General features: G+C 50.7%; 1 protein-coding gene across 1 annotated transcript in view; it reads right to left on the bottom strand.

Moving 5' to 3' along the window:
- Positions 1-5,201, bottom strand: part of ENAH (ENAH actin regulator) — a 137,066-nt gene extending 131,865 nt beyond the window's left edge. The window contains 1 exon segment of the mRNA XM_053909450.1: positions 5,097-5,201. Coding sequence (XP_053765425.1) covers positions 5,097-5,161 — 65 coding nt within the window. The 5' untranslated portion in view covers positions 5,162-5,201.
- Between the last annotated feature and the right edge of the window lie 9,583 nt (positions 5,202-14,784).

Below are 14,784 nucleotides of genomic sequence, written 5' to 3'. Positions count from 1 at the left end.
TAGAAAATATGAGCTCTCTTGTTGCACAACTCACTGTTTACTTTCTTTAGCAAATAACATTTGTATGCAGTATTACTGAAAACAAACCTATCCATATATTGCCTAGACATTATACAGATCAGCTTCTTCTGCCAAAGTTCTAGGAATGGCCAAAAAAATCTGGGTATCTTCCACCGTGGACTGAACTGTGCCCCCAACATTCACAAGTTGAAGCCCTAACCCCTAATGCGACTATATTCGGAGATAGGGCTTTTAGGAGGTAATGAAGATTACATGAGGTCATAAGTTTCTGTGGTTTAAGCCACCCAGTCTACAGTATTTGGTTATGGCGGCCTGAGCTGAGTAACACATCGTCCTTCATGAGTATCAGAAACTATCCAATTATTAGCATTTTAAGCAGTGGTAAGAATCAAAACAAAGGAGGCACTAAGTGGAAGTAAGTTAAACCCACACACATGCAAAAGCTTTCTGCTAAAACAGTATTTACAAGTCCCATGATCGAAGAGACTGTAAAACAGAATGATGGCCCTTCTATTAATTCAGGAAGCAACAAGGTAGTCCAGGATCATGGTATCCTCCACAGGGCTCTGGAGTTAAACAAACCCCAGTCTCGCTCTTTTTGGCCATTTCTTAGCTTTCTGTTTGAATAAGAAACAAACTCTACACCTATTCCTGTGCTCCAGATGCTGGCATTTGTTTGAATTAAATTAACATTTATTACATGCCAAATACTATGATACACCCTTTCGTACTCAGAACATCTTAAAGAACATTACAGGTGCTCCCAAAACGGTGGTTGCTATTACCAGTGAACAGATCCTGGAAAGGAATACCCTAGTCAAAGCCAAACATTTACATGAACACCCGCTATTTGCCAAATATTTTACCAATACCATAAACATAAAAATGCAAACCCTGCAGGGGTGCCTGGGTGGCTCGGCTGGTTAAGCATCCGACTTGGGCTCAGGGCACTATCTCCGTCGGTGAGATCAAGCCCCACGTCAGGCTCTGCACTGCACCACCAGTGCGGAGTGGAGCCTGCTCGGGATTCTCTCCCCCCCACACCCTGCCCCTCTCTGCCCCTCTGCCACTCAAGTGTGCTCTCTCTCTCAAAATAAATAAACTTTTTTTAAAAAAATGCAATCCCTGCCTTCAAGGAGCTTACAATGAAAAGAGACAGATAGATTCGGATATTTATAAAACAACACAGTAAACGCAAAAGCAAAAAATATACAGAGCATATGGGAACACAGGGGAATGCCAGAAAACTTCATAAGCCCTTATTTGGAGAAACATCTATTGAGGTACAGCTCAACTCAGACTCCTTTAACTTTTACGTATACTCAGTCTCCTCCATCAATTGGGGGGAGGGAGGGTTAAGTCGACACAGGAAGTGTTTAAGTCCCCTCTTCCTCCCCACAACCGCATAAAAACTGAAATCACATTTTCCCAAATCCTTCTTTCGCCAGCGATAAAGACTGGGTGTTTTGTAAGTTACACAATTACCCTAGATTGAAGCTGTGAGTAGGGTTAAGTAACCAAAACCATCAGTCCGGTATGTGATTCCTTCTACACCAGCCAAATGGGGTCTGCCTAGTTCCTCTGGGGGAAAGTCACACATCCAACAAGTACAGTGTAAATGAAGAGCAATGACAACAGAGACACCAGTCTGTGCATCCTTTCATGGGTATCTCACTTGTCACCTGACACGACAATCCTGTGAAATAAAAGGATACCTCCATTTTTACCAGTCTGCTCGATTAATGAGAAAATCCCGAATCTTCTGAGCCTTGATTGTACATTCTAAAATTCATCTTAAGCGTATCATTACCATAAATGAAGGTAACAAAATCCTAACAAGTATTTCGAAGACTCTAAACATCCACATAGGAAGGAAACATCAAAGATCAAACTCCTCACTTAGGAAGTAAGAAGGCTGGACTAGATCAGACGAGAAGGACCATTCCAGGAAACACCCCCACTGCCACACTCTGGGTGGCCACACGCGGGTCCCAAACAAACACCACTCATGCACGCTTTCCCACCAAGCCCAGAAATGCATTTATGTGTGAGTCAACAAGGCAGCCACCAGCAGTTGGGAGCAGATAAGCAAAATGTAACCTACTTACCATCCTTGAACTAGAAAGGCCCAGAAAGGTAAAGCAAACTGCCTGAAAGTTTAACATAACTAGTCTAAAACAGAGCTGAGCCGGGAAACAAGATCAGGAATAGAACTGTATGCTGCTTTATAAAGCATACAAAACATCTTCTCTGCCCTTATCATTTGACTCTCACTACCCAGGCAATAACTGTCCCTGTTTTTACATATTTTTTAATGCGGATCAGTGAAATAACGTGATTAGCTCAAGGGTATCCAGCTAGTAAGTGGCTTTGATGAACCCTCATAACTCTACCACACCTTTTCTTTTTAATACGAAAGTCGCCCAGGGGGCGCCTGGGTGGCTCAGTGGGTTGAGCGACTGACTCCGGCTCAGGTCATGACCACACGGTTCGTGGGTTTGAGCCCCGCGTTGGGCTCTGTGCTGACAGCTCAGAGCCCGGAGCCTGCTTCGGATTCTGTGTCTCCCTCTCTCTCTGCCCCTCCCCTGCTCATGCTCTGTCTCTCACTCTCAAAAATAAATAAACATTAAAAAAAAAAAAAAGTCGCCCAGTAGAGAGTGTAAGTATGGACGATTTACACGTAATATGGACCTAAGAACGTCTGAGCTCTTAGCCACTAGTCTACACGCAATTATGTTATATCAGACAAGCTCCTCTTTCCATCAGAAAAGAGCTTGAGGAAGTAACCAACTAGGTTAAAAAAAAAAAAATCACTTAAAAGGCCTACACTACGTTAAAATTACATATACACACACCTGCCTCAAACATAAATCCTCTATCTTCCACTTCTAAAACATTACACAAATGAAAAATAATAGAACCAAAAAGTTGCACGTTACCCTAATAAAACTACCAGTTTTCTGGGTCTCCACCTTTTTTCACCGTCTCGAGTAAGAAACACACTTTCTCGTTTTGTAAACGATCCTCTTTAAATGAAGTATTAACACTTAATTCCACATACAGCCTTTGACACACGTAGCATGCCTTTAAGATGGTCTCAAGAATGGACAGCATCACTCGGTTCCCTCCAGCCTGGGAATATTACACGCAGCGAGCCTGCTATTCCTGAAATTGAAGTCATCTGAGAGATCTTATCATAAATACTTAAATGGCAACATATTCATCATATCCTCTCTTCGGAACTCTGACCAACTGAAATGGAAATTCCTGCCCATGCATTCCTATTTCTGGATGGACTTTAAAACATCAGACCTACTCCTTAACATAAAGACTCAATTTAATACTACAACTCGTACGTCCCACAGTACTTAAAAGCATCATTGAGATGAAGTCAAATGTTAATATAACCTGAAAAGCCCTTTCTTAAGCACCAAAATATCCCAAAGCCTTTTGCAACCAGCACAAGGACCTTTTATTCCCATACCAAACCAGCCTACTTTTATAGGGATCTGTGGGAATGTGTCCACCTGAGTTGTACAAACCACCTACCAAATCATCTAATGCCTACCAAGTGAAAAGCTGATCCTTTTTTGTGCTCTTAAATTATTCAAAATGAGCCTACAAAGAATTGCCGTGGACTACCTAGACGAGCCTTTCAGACCGCTGCACCAGCTTCTGTTTTGGGGCTACTGAAAAGTATTCGTGGGATTCCTTCCTCTCCAAATTTAGAAAGGAACAGAGCAGGGAGCTTAGAAATTACAAATCATTCTTCCTTAGAAAAGGAACTTTTAGGGGAAGACATAATTTACCTGTGACAGGCCGACAACTATACGGGATAGTGATCAAACTTCACTGAATACCCAGAACTACTTTTTTTAATTTTTTTTTTTTGGTTCATCACCTCTGAATCAAACCACTTTATAATCGTTTTATTTTAAAACACCCCAGTTTCACTGTTCTACATTTCTCAATGTTGATATAAACGTACCCAAAATTTGGGGGGGGGGGGGGGAAACTTGTCACTTCTGGTCTGCCAAGACTCCTACAGCATTAAATCTTTGAAAAAAATATCAACAATAGTATGAGAAGATATAAGGTTACCCATGTTTTATGACAGTTCCTGCGTTTTCAAGGACATCAGTACGTGGAGGAAAAAAACCATGCTCAAAACCCACGGTTCAAGTTTTTCAAGCCATATTTTACAAAGATGATGTTTTTGGTTTGCATGCCATAATTACATTTCAAACTGATCCTTCCCGTTTGAAAATAAGTTGTGTGAAATGACTAAGGAAAAGGGATCTCTTAGAGGCACAGCACTAAACACATTTTTAAGGCCAGGAAGATCAAGGTTTGAAACTTGGAATCAGAGAAAACAGAACTCAAATTCCCAGTAAGCTACAGTGAAAAAATACAGCTATGTCACACGAGAATGTATTAAAAAAAGGGAGGGGGGGGGGAGTGTTCAACCTTGATGGAATAAAAAGAAGGAAAACTAGCGTTGGAAATGGAAACTACTTAAATTGAGGCAGAATCCCCATGACATGACATTTTCTCGCCCAAGCGAAGGAATCCGCAGATTCGATCGCCGAAATCTCGCATCGCCTTCGGAAGGTCTGGGCAGCGGCGGGCCGTTAATCTTTAACACAAAGGAGCGAGCGCGGCGAAGGCGCCGCGAGACCACCGCCCCCCGAGGCCGGAGCCCGGCGCCCCCGGGACCCCCGGAGGCGGGACCCCCGCGGGCGGGCTTGCGCGGACCCCGGGGCGCCTCGCGGCCGCCCCCACGCGCGGGGAGAGACCGCCGCAGCGCCGGGCCCGCCGAGGCCGCCACGCTTCCCGACGGCACCCCGGGGCCGCGCTCGGCGGCGGGGGAGGCGCCCACGGGCAGAGGCCAGCGCGCCCCCCACACCCACGCGGGCCCGCGCCCCCCGCCCCGCCGCCTCCCGGTCACCTTCGGGCGCCCCGCGGGCCCCCGCGCCCGCACGCTTGGGGCTCCCAAACTTTTCTGCTCCCCCCCCCCCCACCCGCCCACCCCCGTTACAGCCGGGCTCTCGGGACGAAGGCGCACGACTCCTCACCTCCGCCCGGAACAATGCCCGTCTCCCGGCAACGCGCACGCCGGGGCCTGCGGCCCCCTCCCCATCCCCACCCCCGGGCCGGGCCGGGCGCGCGGGCGGGGGAGGGAAGCGGCCGAGCAGGGCCACGGGGACGGCGGGCGGAGCCGGGCGGCGGCGGGTGCGGAGCGAGGCCCGAGGGACAAAGGGACGGAGGCGCCGAGGCCGGGCGGCGCCCGCCGGGGGTTGGGGGTGGGGGGGGGGGGAACTCCGCGGGGTCGCGGCGCCCGCCGCACAATGGCCCGCCGCCCGCGCCCTCACCTCATGGTGCCGGCGGCCGGGGACGCGGGGGGCGCGAGCCGGGCCTCTCCTCCGGGGCCGGGGACGCGGCTGGCGGCCGGCGGCCGGCGCTACACCATGTCCCCGCGCGAAGCGGCGGCGCCGGCCGGACGCGGGAGACGCGGCGGGGGCCGCGAGGCTGCGAGCGCGGGGGCCGAGGCTGCGCGTCGTCCCGCTGCGGGAGCGCCCGGCCGCCCTGGGAGGGGAGCCCGCCGCCGCCGCCGCCGGGCCGAGTGCTGGCGGCGCCGCAGCCGCGGAGGAGAGCCGCGAGCGCCGCGCGGGGCCGGGGAGGCGGGGCGCGCGGCCGAGGAGCACGCAGGCGCCGCCCTCGCTCCCTCCCCGCCCCCTCCCGCCCCTCCCCCTCCCCCCCGGCGCGGGGGCGGGGCGGGGCGGGGGGCGCGCGGCGAGGGGCGGGGCGGGGAGGGAGCGCCCCCGCGCCGGCCGCCCAGGCCCGCCGCCCTGCGGAGCGCGCTCGGCGGGGCCCCTTTGTGGCCTCTCGCCCGCCGCCCGCGCTGCCCCCGGGCCTTCCCCGGCGGCCGGGCTGCGGGGGCCTTGCGGGGGGTGGGGGGGGGTGGCTAGCGGGTCCTCGGTGGGGGCGGTGGCTAGCGGGTCCTGGGCGGGGGGTGGCTAGCGGGAGGCAGGGGGGCTGCCTGGCGTGCGGGGGCGGGAGCAGCGGAGGCCTGCGGGGGACAGCTGGGGGCTGCGGGGCAGTGGGTGCTGCGGCCGACAGCGGGGCCTGCGGGGGCGGCAGCTGGGGGCTTCGAGGCCTGCGGGGAGGAGCGGGCGTTGGTGGGGACAGCGGGGACCTGGGGGGAGGGGCTGCGGGGGTCGGGGGGACAGCGTGGGGGGGCGGATTGCGGGCTCTCCAGCCGGCTCCTGGGCGGGGGTGGGGCGCCTAAATGGGCCGCGAGGGCCGCCGGGGCGCCGCACCAGCCGGGAGACACGGGAGACACGCGCACTGGGGGCGGGCATGACCTCATCGGCTGGCTCACGCAGGGGGGAGGGGGGAGGACGCGGGCCGGGGGGCGAACCCGCGACAGTTGCAAAGGCTTGCGCAGGTCTTCCCTGCGCTCCAGGTCACCCGCTTTGAAAGGTAGCTGTCGAGTGGGGCGCCGCAGGCCCGTGGAAATCCACGGGGGCGGGGGGGTGGGGGCCGTCCTCCAGCGAGGCAGAATTTATGGTGTGGGAGGTTGTCGGCCCCCAAAGCAAATCCGGGAATCCAGTAAGAATTCAGACTGGACAAATGGCAGGCGTCCTGCAGTCGCCAGGAGGAGGAGGAGGAGGAGGAGGAGGGTGGGTCTCCTCTGGGGTAGGTGGCCCGGTGGAAAAGGTCTGCTGCTGCGGGCTCCCCGGCGGCCTGCGCAGGCCCGTCCAAAATGGAGGCCCAGGCAGGGCCCCAGGAAGCCGTTCAAAAGTTTGGATGGTTTATTTTAAGACGGAGGTACAATTCCAACTGTAGTTATGCCATTGGAGACCGTTTACACTTGCAAAGGAAACGTGAGCAGGCGACAGGCATGCTTGGTCAATGCCTGGCTTGTCTGTGATGGAACCGCGCGGCCCAGTTTTCACTATAAAAAGCACCCTGGTTTCAGACTCGACGCTGAGTTATTTTCTTTTCGGAACCCGCAGCCTCCAACCAACAGTGACCTGCAGCTATGGCACAGGACCAGGGTGGCCTCAGGTGGCGGAAAGCACAGTGCCTCTGCTTTAACGTGGTGTTCTTGAAGAACGCTAATTTCCGCCCACACACCTAATTACAGCTTACCGCCACACAGCATCTTATTCAGGGACCTCCGAGCGCTGGGAGAGAACACCCTCGCCAGTCAACTGTCCTTGTTGCCACATTACGGGCAGAGACAGGGAGGTGAGGAGCTCAAGAACTGGACGAGTTAGTTGAACGGGCACCGTTAAGAATGATAGCTACCAACTGTGAAGGTCATTGTCTCGGCCTCAATACCGCGGTGGTTTCCATCATTAAGACAGGGGCCCTTCCAATATTACCCTCCCGATTAGCCAAAGACCATTTGCTGCCGAGGCTTTTTTTCTTGGAAAAGTAATAATGAGACGTGCTGAAGTATCTTGGGGAAGTATTAATAAGACACGTTCGACCACAAAGAATTTGCACCACTTTGCCTGAGTCCATTCATAGCAATACAGTAAATCCAATAGAGCTTGTGTTTCAGGGAAAACTCTCAGGAAGGGCCAAAAGGGGTGGAGATGTTGCTGTAATGACTCAAACCACCTCCTGTCAGAGAGAGGCAAGGATAAAAATGCCTTACAGATGACTCCATAACTTACTTCTCGTTTGTGAAATTTAATCCATGCCGCACTCAGTAAGCGATCTGTCCCATCTCTATCCTGACGGCAAACATTCCAACGGTATGGGCACCGAATTAGGCAATCCGGGTGGAAAAGCCTCCTCTTATTTCCTGTGTTTATTAAAAATGTACCAGCCAAGAATCTTGGCTGCCTACGGCCATTTTCATCTTCTCGCATGGCAGCTCGCCAGTCGGTCATACCATTGCCTTTGGATTTAGATATGGCAACGGGTGGCCTGACCTCCAAAGGTCATTCTGTGGAAAGGCAATTTGTTGTCTCTGGGACAAAAATGTTATTGCTTCTCGTGCATATTTGGTTTACCAGTCAAAGAGGGCCGAGAGGAACTGGAGCTAGGAAATCACAGACTAATTCTGGCCACAGAGGAAACTTTGTGGAACATGTCACCCTATAGAATTAAAGAATTCTAGGGGTGCCTGGGTGGCTCAGTCGGTTGAGCATCCGACTTCAGCTCAGGTCATGATCTCACAGTCTGTGGGTTCAAGCCCCACGTAGGGCTCTGGGCTGACAGCTCGGAGCCAGGAGCCTGCTTCGGATTCTGTATCTCTCTCTCTCTGCCCCCCCCCCAAATAAAAAAAAATTTAGAAAAATATTCTTTCTAAAAAAAGAATTTTAGAGATGGAAAGAATCTTAAGTCCATCCCACTCATTTTTTTTCCAAAAAAAGTGAGACCCAGAGAGGTTAAGTAAATCGCCTGCCGTCACACAGCCCCTCTGTGGTCGGACTTGAACCCCAGATTAACAGTTACCGGTGTACTGCTCCTTCCGCCACATCACGCTACCTTCCTGTGGCAAGAGAAACAGCGGCGTGAGACGGTCAGAGTTAAAGCTGATTCGCTTCTCGTGGTCCCTGCTTAACAATTAGACTCTGTTGGCTCGGCCAGATGGAGAAAGTGGTCTGAACTCTTACAAGTGTTGTCCAGCCGGAAGCCCAATGCCTGGCCCTTCTGTGGGCATCCAGATGTTAGAAAGGCAGGAAGGTCTGCCTGCTCTAATCTAAGATGAAAAGGAGACTAGTCATCAAAAGACACAGGCTTTCTCCTTAATACTAAGTGTATGAACGTCCACCTCCCTCCCTAGAGCAAGACCCCAGCGGCAATCTAGAACGGCCAGCGGAATAGACCTGCCCCGAGCCCCAGGCATCCACAGCCTTAATGCTGGTCTACACCTCTGTTAGCAGGGTGCACCCAGGCGGAAGATGAAACAGAAAATATGCTTCTGTCGAAGATGACTTTGCTTTGGGAGTGTTGTCAGTCTGGCTCCGAGGGTTCTCTCGGAACATGCCGTGTTTAAATTCGTCTGATACATCAGTGTGGGTTTGCCCTCCATTTATGGGCATGACTAATGCGGTTCAGCAGTCAGGCAAACAGCGCGAGAGATTGTAGGCACGGTCTCCCCAGCGCCCCAGAAAAGGGCTCTCCCCTGAAAAATTAGGAGTTACTTAGGGACGGGACGGGTGAGGAAGAGAAGGTAGTCTCCAGTGGGTCGTGATGGTACCCTTTCCACTTCTCTGTATCGGTATTTTTTTCTTTTGTGGCAGTTCACAGCAGAATTTTTGTTTATCTCTCCAAGAATGGAAAAAAGAAATAATGTAGAACATGATATTCCAGTAGGACTCAAGATATTTTTCTTACTCATCTTTCAGCTCTAGCTGCCCATATATAATCTGGGTCCTAAAATATTATCAGGAGACATAGACGCGAGGGGAAAGTATTTGCCTCTGACATTTGCTTTTTTTTTTTTTTTTCTCTCCCATGTGTCATTTTCTCCCTTCCAAATTAGGACTTATTCAGTTAATTTCATTTCCTCTTCCCAGAGTCTCTTTTCACAGCGCTGCACTGTGTGAACTTGACAGAAGATTGTTAAAGCCCGAACGGGAACGTTGCGGTAACATTAATTGGGAGAGACCATGTTCTATAAAACGCAATACTACATCATTTCCACAAAATTCAGCCCCGGCCGCTAATTTAAAGAGTACGGCAGGTGGGCTCAGTTCTAGATAACAATAAAATCATGGTGCTTTACAGATTGGATTTAAAAGAAGCACCACCACAATCGAATTCTGAGCTCTTAGGTCTTGCAGAATCTGCCAGTGGCTTGGGAAGAAAAGCTAGCGGTTTCTTCTTGCCTTGATTTCCTCATCCCGTGTACTGTAACGTCATCAAACTTGAGAATACTGGGCAATCACCTTAGGGACCGTGACGATCAGGTGACAGCTCACCTTGGAATCTCTCCTCAAAGGAGATCAGGAGGAAAGTTAATAAAGAAAAGATTTGTTTCGGGGCGCCTGGGTGGCTCAGTTGGTTAAGCGGCCGACTTCGGCTCAGGTCATGATCTCGCGGTCTGTGAGTTCGAGCCCCGCGTCGGGCTCTGTGCTGACAACTCAGAGCCTAGAGCCTGTTTCAATTCTGTGTCTCCCTCTCTCTGACCCTCCCCGGTTCATGCTCTGTCTCTCTCTGTGTCAAAAATAAATAAACGTTAAAAAATAATAATAATAATAAAAAAAGAAAAGATTCGTTTCTGCCTAATCGCAGTAGAGAAGCAAGGTATTACCACTAGCATGTATCCTGAGGAAGCTGTCGGGAATTAATTCACACCGCATCACCCCACGTGGTTTGGGGCTCCCCTCCCACATCCAGGTTGTTTCAAAGTCCATTAAAAATCCTGATTATCCTTCTCGTTGAAACTGTTGCCAAGCACGGTGATCCGGCCAAATTCTAGTTTGAGAAATTATCTTTGCATCTTGATTTTTCTTAAGTTGAAAGTCCAAATCCAGTCTCTGGTCAAGGCTTGCTACAGCGGGAAGAAAGGTTTAACCTTCACACATTTAGTGCCTTTGGTGTCAAATGATGACATCAAATGGCATTGTCCCATCGGTTCTGCACAAGAAGGGTGGAATTTGTAAAGTCCTTGAGAAGGTAGCCAGGGGTTAAATACTTCTAGTAGGTGAATTGAACTGCAAATCAAAAAGGAAATGAAGGGCAGAACAGAACCTCTCCTTCTCCTCTCTCTGCACTAACAATACCTGCTTTAGATGGAAGCCGATACGGATAGGCTCTACGTTTGAGAAAAGTGATGTTCTGGAGCCACAGGAATGTGGGAGCGGAGCGTGGCTGTGATTGGCCCACGATGTTATCTGCCAACCTGCCAGGCATTTACGTACCTCGGTTCATCCGACATGCCTGGCCTGGGAGGTGGGTCCCCTGAGGGTCATCCTCACAGCTCCCCAACGTGAAGCACAGGGAGGTTAGGAGGCTGGCCCCAAGCCACCCAAGCAGTAGAAGAGAAAGCCGGAAAGGCCGGTTCTGCGGGCCACGCCCTTAAGCTCTGCCCCCAGTGGCCTGTTCGATTTCACTTCCTTGATTAAAGACAGAAAAAGAGAAAAGGGCTCAACGTCCACTTAGGAAACGGGACTAACATTTCAAAACAAAACAAAACACTCACAAGTCACTTACCTCTTCCTTTCTGCCCCAGGTAGTCCACCCGGTAAATCCTGGGGCTCAGGCCACCCGGCTATAAATAACCACCACCTGCCCCCCCCCCCCCCCCCCCGCAGGCAGAGATTTGGAGCCTGAGTCTGAGCCTGAGTACCCAGGCTTGTACCTCGCACAGTGTAGGGACCCAAAAAATGAGCTCAAAGAGTCTCCAATGAGACACCACTAATAATGTCTGTTTGTTTGTTTTCCAGAATAATAACGCGACTGAGAGTTTGTTTGCTTATTTTCCAGAATAATAAGGCTGCTGAGAAGTGACCCCTTCGCCACCCCCTCACCTCAGGTATCCCAGGCTCACGAGGAGCAGAGGAACGGGTTCTTGAACCAACTCAGTGAACCAGGAGCTCGTGTAGAAACGCTTGGAGTGTGTTGGCTGACATTTTTGGTGGGATACAGGGCAATCGACAACGAGGCCAAGCCCAGGTGTGTTTTTAAAGGGATCTCCAGAAGGATCTGCCTTCTCTTTCTTATTAATCTTCCAGTCAGTATCAGGGAGGCGAGATGGGGGAGGCGCCACACCCCCTGGGTGACCCCACGCTGCCTGGAACTTTGGTTGTCTGCAGAGCAATCGGGCATAAAGTCTCAGTCTAATAGGAGACTTAAAATCTCTGAAAAGGACTCGTCTATTTTTCTTCCTTTATCTTTTCGGGAGAGACTTTTTTAGGCCTGAAGGACTCACTAAAAATATATCACCAATGCACGTGGTTATAATATGTCAGGGAAAGGCCTTGAATGGAAGCCTACTTACTATCTTAGCCTCTCGTCCGTGCTTTCTTGTCTAATCCAGGTGGCATTTCAGATCTGTCAAGCATCTCGTCGTTCATGTTCCTTTAAATAGCTCCCGTTTTGTGTGTTTTTTGCAATGTTGCCCTCACTGAGCGTCTCACTGAAGTTGAGTTTACTCAGCGTCTCTCACTTGCAAATAATATTCCCCTTCAAAAGCTCACAGTCTGGGGGAGCCTGGGGGGCTCAGTCGGTTCAGCGATCGACTTCGGCTCAGGTCATGATCTCGAGATTTGTGGGTTTGAGCCCCGCGTCGGGCTCTGGGCTGACAGCGCGGAGCCTGGAGCCTGCTTCGGATTCTGTGTCTCCCTCTCTCTCTGCCCCACCCCCGCTCATGCTCTGTCTCTGTCTCTCTGTCTCGCTGTCTCTCTCAAAAATAAACATAAAAAAAATTCAAAAGCTCACAGTCTGGTCTTTTCCTTCTTATTTTTTACTTTATTTTCTCCCCTATTGCTAATGAGACGATAGCCTCGAGTTGCTTGATTTGACTTATTTATATCTTCCGGCCTCTGTTCAGTATCAGGCCCGGTCTGGTGTTCCTTTCTGACTGAACGATGCCCAAATTAAGTTAAGAGTCAATTCCTAAGACAGCTGGCCTGCGATTCTTCATCTTCCTCTGGTATCCAGAGCACCAGACGGTCTGTTTAACATTGAATGTTGGCGTCTCTAGCTAAGCTCATAGTTTATGTCAGGTTTGACTCCCGGGACTTTCAAAGGAACTCTGTTCTGTGACTGGATGGGGGGTTACAAGCAGGGAGGGAAAGGTTCGCACCGTCTAGGTGGTGAGCAGAGACGCAGAAAACCTCTTGACGTGGGGCAATCTGATCTCTTCGGTGCCTCCTTGACATCAGTCCATCGCGTGGAGGCCCGGAATGGTCTCCTAATGGTGGGGTTTCTGGTGAGACGACACTGAATGGTATACAGCAACATGGGCCCTGATGCTAAATCTAACACAACGACTTAGCCATTATTATCAACTTGTCAAAGAAAAGGAGCTTTTCTGCTTTGTCCTTCCCTCCAGGTCCCTTTATCAGGCTTCTGATTGCCACTGACAAAAACCCAACGCCAAGTAGCTTAAGCAAAAAGAAAGAAAGAAAGAAAGAAAGAAAGAAAGAAAGAAAGAAAGAAAGAAAAAAGAATTTACCATGTATTTCAAGTGCGATCTTCAGGCTAAGCTAGATCAGGGCTCAATGTCACCTTCTCCAGCTTCGTGCATTGACCTAGTCTCTCCTACTGCCCAAGTCCCAATGTCACATTCTTCCAGCGCTGTGATCCCCAAGCTGAACAGCCTGTCCAACCAGCAAAGACTCCAGACCAGCTAATACCCCAGGCCTTTGGGCTGGTCTCCCACATTGATGCTGAGCTCGGTCACGTGACTCACTGTGGCCAATGAGATAATAGCAAATGTGACACAAGCAGAGACTTGTAAAGTCTTGCTCACTGGGGCCCGCCCTTACGGGTTGCTCTTTGGAAACCAAAAATGCCACGGACACGTGAAGAAAGCTGGGCTCGTTTGCCAAAGAATGAAAGGCCACGTGGACAGAAGAGAGTTGCCTGAGTGGAGGTCCTGGACCAACGGCCTGTCAACCCCAGTTTGTGAATGAGGGTTCTAGACCATCCAACCCCACCTGAGCTGATCCAGACCAAAACGACTGCCCAGTCAACCTACGGAACCATGAGAAATAATGGTTATCGCTTGAAGGCCGCTTAAGATAATGGGCAGATTGCTATGTAGCAAGACAACTGATATACCGATTCTCTTCAAGAAGTCCCCACGGTGTTGGAGTAGGCCAATGGCTGCTGTCGTGAGGAGGCGATCTGTGGGAAAGCCCGGCCGAACCGTGTCCAGGTTCCGATGTCAAGGGCCACTCCAAGGACTCCTAAGGGCCCACGTGGGGACAGCACACCTCCTCACTGGTTGATTGGTTGATACACTGGAGAGTTCTTCAGGCAGAAGAGAGCGCAGGAAATGCAGGATGGGCAAGAGTGAGCAAAATGATAAAAATTCAGGGCCTCAAAATAAATAAAAACTTTAAAAAAGAGGGGGCGGCGCCCAGGTGGCCCAGTGGGTTAAGCATCTGACTCTTGGTTTCAGCTCAGGTCATGATCTCACGGTTCGTGGGTTTGAGCCCCGCATCGGGCTCTGTGCTGACAGTGTGGAACCTGCTTGGAAATTCTCTCTTTTTCCTCCAAATAAATAAGTAAATAAATAAATACCTTTAACATAAAACAAACTAAAAAAGTTTCTTTAAATTTTTTTTTATGTTTTTATTTTGTTTTTGAGAGACTGACAGAGTGCGAGTGGGGGAGGGGCAGAGAGAGAGGGAGACAAAATCCGAAGCAGGCTCCAGGCCCTGAGCTGTCAGCACAGAGCCTGACTCGGGGCTCGAACTCACGGACCATGAGATCTTGACCTGAGTCAAAGTTGGACGCTTAACCGACCGAGCCACCCGGGCATCCCTCAAGCCTTGACTAAAATCTCATTTAAATGTTCCAAACTGTTCCCAGTGGGCTCACGAGATATTAATAGTCATTGTGCTCAAGTTTAAGGTTCCAGTGGGAACAGCACCCTTCTTAGGCCATCAGGTTGGTGGTGAGGGTAACTATGAGGACGATACTCCCTCTAATCCACCGGACTCTTCAGAATCACTTGGCAAAGTTCTCAGTGAGGGACCGCTGTCTGGCTAAGGAGCCAGGCGTGAGTTGGGATGAAACCCAGGTTTCTCTCCGATTTGAAAAAGACACTGAGGTCATCCTCCA

The sequence above is a fragment of the Panthera pardus genome, unplaced genomic scaffold (assembly GCF_024362965.1).
Source record: "Panthera pardus isolate Hobbes unplaced genomic scaffold, ASM2436296v1 HiC_scaffold_21, whole genome shotgun sequence".
NCBI classification, from domain to species: Eukaryota; Metazoa; Chordata; class Mammalia; order Carnivora; family Felidae; genus Panthera; species Panthera pardus.
This window is presented reverse-complemented; position numbering and strand designations above follow the sequence as displayed.